The sequence below is a fragment of the Euleptes europaea genome, chromosome 11 (assembly GCF_029931775.1).
Source record: "Euleptes europaea isolate rEulEur1 chromosome 11, rEulEur1.hap1, whole genome shotgun sequence".
Classification (NCBI taxonomy): domain Eukaryota; kingdom Metazoa; phylum Chordata; class Lepidosauria; order Squamata; family Sphaerodactylidae; genus Euleptes; species Euleptes europaea.
Window position 1 is genome coordinate 44,515,734 of NC_079322.1, and position 2,833 is coordinate 44,518,566.

The 2,833-nt window shown below is 60.6% G+C and overlaps 1 protein-coding gene across 1 annotated transcript; it reads left to right on the forward strand.

Annotated features, from left to right (window-relative positions):
* Positions 1–1,799: 1,799 nt before the first annotated feature.
* On the forward strand, positions 1,800–2,288 carry FERD3L (Fer3 like bHLH transcription factor). The gene has a single exon (XM_056857899.1). It carries the CDS (start codon positions 1,800–1,802, stop codon positions 2,286–2,288), a length of 489 nt encoding a protein of 162 aa, XP_056713877.1.
* Positions 2,289–2,833: the final 545 nt, after the last annotated feature.

A 2,833-nucleotide genomic window follows, 5' to 3' on the forward strand; every position in this document is an offset into this window, starting at 1 on the left:
CCTCCTCTTCGCTGAATCAGGCCTTTGGCAGCGGCTCTCCAGGGTCTCAGGCAGAGGTCTTTCACATCACCTGCTTGCCTCCCTTTACCTTCTGCATGCCAAGCAGAGGCTCTACCACTGAGCCAAAGCCCCACCCCTCAGCTGAGGTTTCATTGCAGGATCCTAGAAGTAGATGCCGGCAATATAAATGGCATTTGCTTTGAATGATCACCACTCTGAAAACTAGCGGTAATACGAGGTCTGGGAGAGCCGGTTTCGAATCCCTAGTGCTTTGGAAACTCGCTGGGTGACTTTGAGCCAGTCTTTCTCTCTCTCTCTCTTTCTCCTTGCCCACCTGGTAGGATTGTTGTTATGAGGATAAAACGCAGGAGGGGAGAACTATATTGTAAGCCCCTTTGGGTCCCCACTGGGGAGAATACCCGGGTCGTGAACAAATATTTGCCTGTACAGTGCCAGCGTGATGTAGTGGTTAAGAGTGGTGGCTTGGAGCTGCGAACCGGGTTTGATTCCCCATTCCTCCACATAAGCGGCGGTCACTAATCTGGTGAACTGGATTTGTTTCCCCACTCCTCCACATGAAGCCAGCTGGGTGATCTTGGGCTAGTCACAGCTCTCTCAGCCCCACCCGCCTCACAGGGTGTCTGTGGCAGGGAAGGGAAGGTGATTGTAAGCCGGTTTGATTCTTCCTTAAGTGGTCGAGAAAGTCGGCATATAAAAACCAACTCCTCCTCCTCCTCCTTTTCCTCCTCCTCCTCCTCCTTTTCCTCCTCCTCCTCCTCCTTGTAACAATGAGTGCCCAAATAAAAAAGATATTCACTTCTGAGCAGACCTGCTTAGGATTGTTCCCGAAGTCCACCCCCCACCCCAGTAGAAAGTTTTCCTGATCAAGTCCGAGGTTCCGTTTCAGGTTAGGAAACAGAAGGAGGGTTAAGAGATTGCAGGGGGAGAGAAATTAAGATCCACAGCCGGATTCAAAGGCCTGCACGTATTAGAAATTCAGGTGGGAGGATCGACCCGTCGTGTATTTGAAGAAGAGGTGATACTTTGTATACCTTCCTTAACCAGGGAGGAGGGGGAAGCCCCTACCCTCTCCAAATGGGGGAGCCCCTACCCTCTCCGAAGGTTTCCCGGCCAGCCAGCGCGCTGCTGCCCTGCTGGGTACTTCTTCGCCCACCCTTGCAAGCGGAGGGGGGGAGGAGGGGAGCGGGATGCTTCCCCGAGTTACCCTGGGGAATGTCCTGGAGGCCCCCCCGACGGTGCTTGCTTAGGCTAATGGAGGCCCTGGCCATTCATCTCCCAGCGCTCGGGGAACCAGGACAAACATTCCGCGGTGACCCTTGGCGCGCAGGTCCCCTCTTCAGGACATCATTAAAAGCATCCCTGCACTTGTCTGACATCAAGGGGGAAAGCTGGACGGCCGGGTTTCCCCCCCCCCGCTCCCCCCCCCGCTCTAGCCAAGCTGAAAATCCGTTGGTCGCGGCTGGGGAAGAGAAGAAAGGGCTCCTCTGCAGGTGGGAGCCGGGGCTCTGGCCAAGGAGGAACCGGCCCTGGTCTCGGGGCGAGGCTGCCTCCTCCTTGGCTCGTCCCCGCGTCCCCGACGGCCTCGTCGGTCGCCTCTCATCAGCCCGGCCGCCAGCCGTCCTCCTGGGCGCCCCTAACCTCGTTCCCTCTCGGGTTATAAATCTGAACGGCCCCACCGCCCCCTCGGGCCGGGATGCTCCACCGGAGGCTCCGTCGGGGGAGGGAGACGTCGAGCCGGCCTCCGGCTCCTCGATGAACTGCGCCGCCGAGGCCAGCCGATGGCCCAGCCGGAAGGATCGCCGGGGCCCCCCTCCCTGCTCGCTCTGGTGTCCGAGGAAGCCCCCCGAGGGGACGACCCCTGCTCGGATCTCTACGGCTTCCCTGCCGGAGATGCCTTCGGCCAGAGGGCCTTCGCTCCGGCCCCAGGCCTCCCTCTCCTCTCTTTGGACGATGGCGACCCCGAGGAGGAAGAAGAGGAGGAGGAGGAGGAGGAAGAGGAGGAAGGTGGGCCGGTGAGGAGGGCTCCGCGGCCGGGCCGACCCAAGAGAAAGCGGGTCATCACCCACGCCCAGCGCCAGGCGGCCAACGTCCGCGAGAGGAAGAGGATGTTCAACCTCAACGAAGCCTTCGACCAGCTGCGGAAGAAGGTGCCCACCTTCGCCTACGAGAAGCGCCTCTCGCGGATCGAGACCCTGCGCCTGGCCATCGTCTACATCGCCTTCATGGCCGAGCTGCTGGACGGCTGCGGCAAGCAGGAGGCCGGCTAGAGGCGCCACCAGGCTGGGCTCCACCAGGATGGGAGGGCAGGAAGGGAGCGGGCGGCCCGGGACGCCCAGGAGGGCAGCGAGGGCTGGGTGGGTGGCACCTGTCGGCCACGAGTGGCACCAAACCTCGGGAAGGCAGGAGCCGGAGAGAGACGAGGCACCCTTCGGGCGAGGGAAGGGAACAGCGTCTGGGTCCTTGTGGGTGGGTGTTGTGTTGCGTGGTCAGTTGTGTCAAGGACGGTGGTGTGTCTCGGCCTTGGCCTTCATGGAAACTTTGCGAAGTGTTACATACCGGAGGCAACTGCGCCATTCAGGGAGACGGCCCGAAACTGTGTGCATGATCCAGACGAAGGCGCTTGGTGGGACCCCAGGCTTGCTTCCTAGTTCAGGATGTCTCTGTTGAACTCGTCAAAAGCCAGAAGAGGTGATGCGCTGTCCCCCATCGTCCCTCCTTTGGGCACCGTGGGGGACCGGCGGTTTCTCTCCCGCCGTCGGATCAAGAGGAGACCACAGAGGGGAGGGCGCGGCTGGGAGAAAAGGTCTCACCA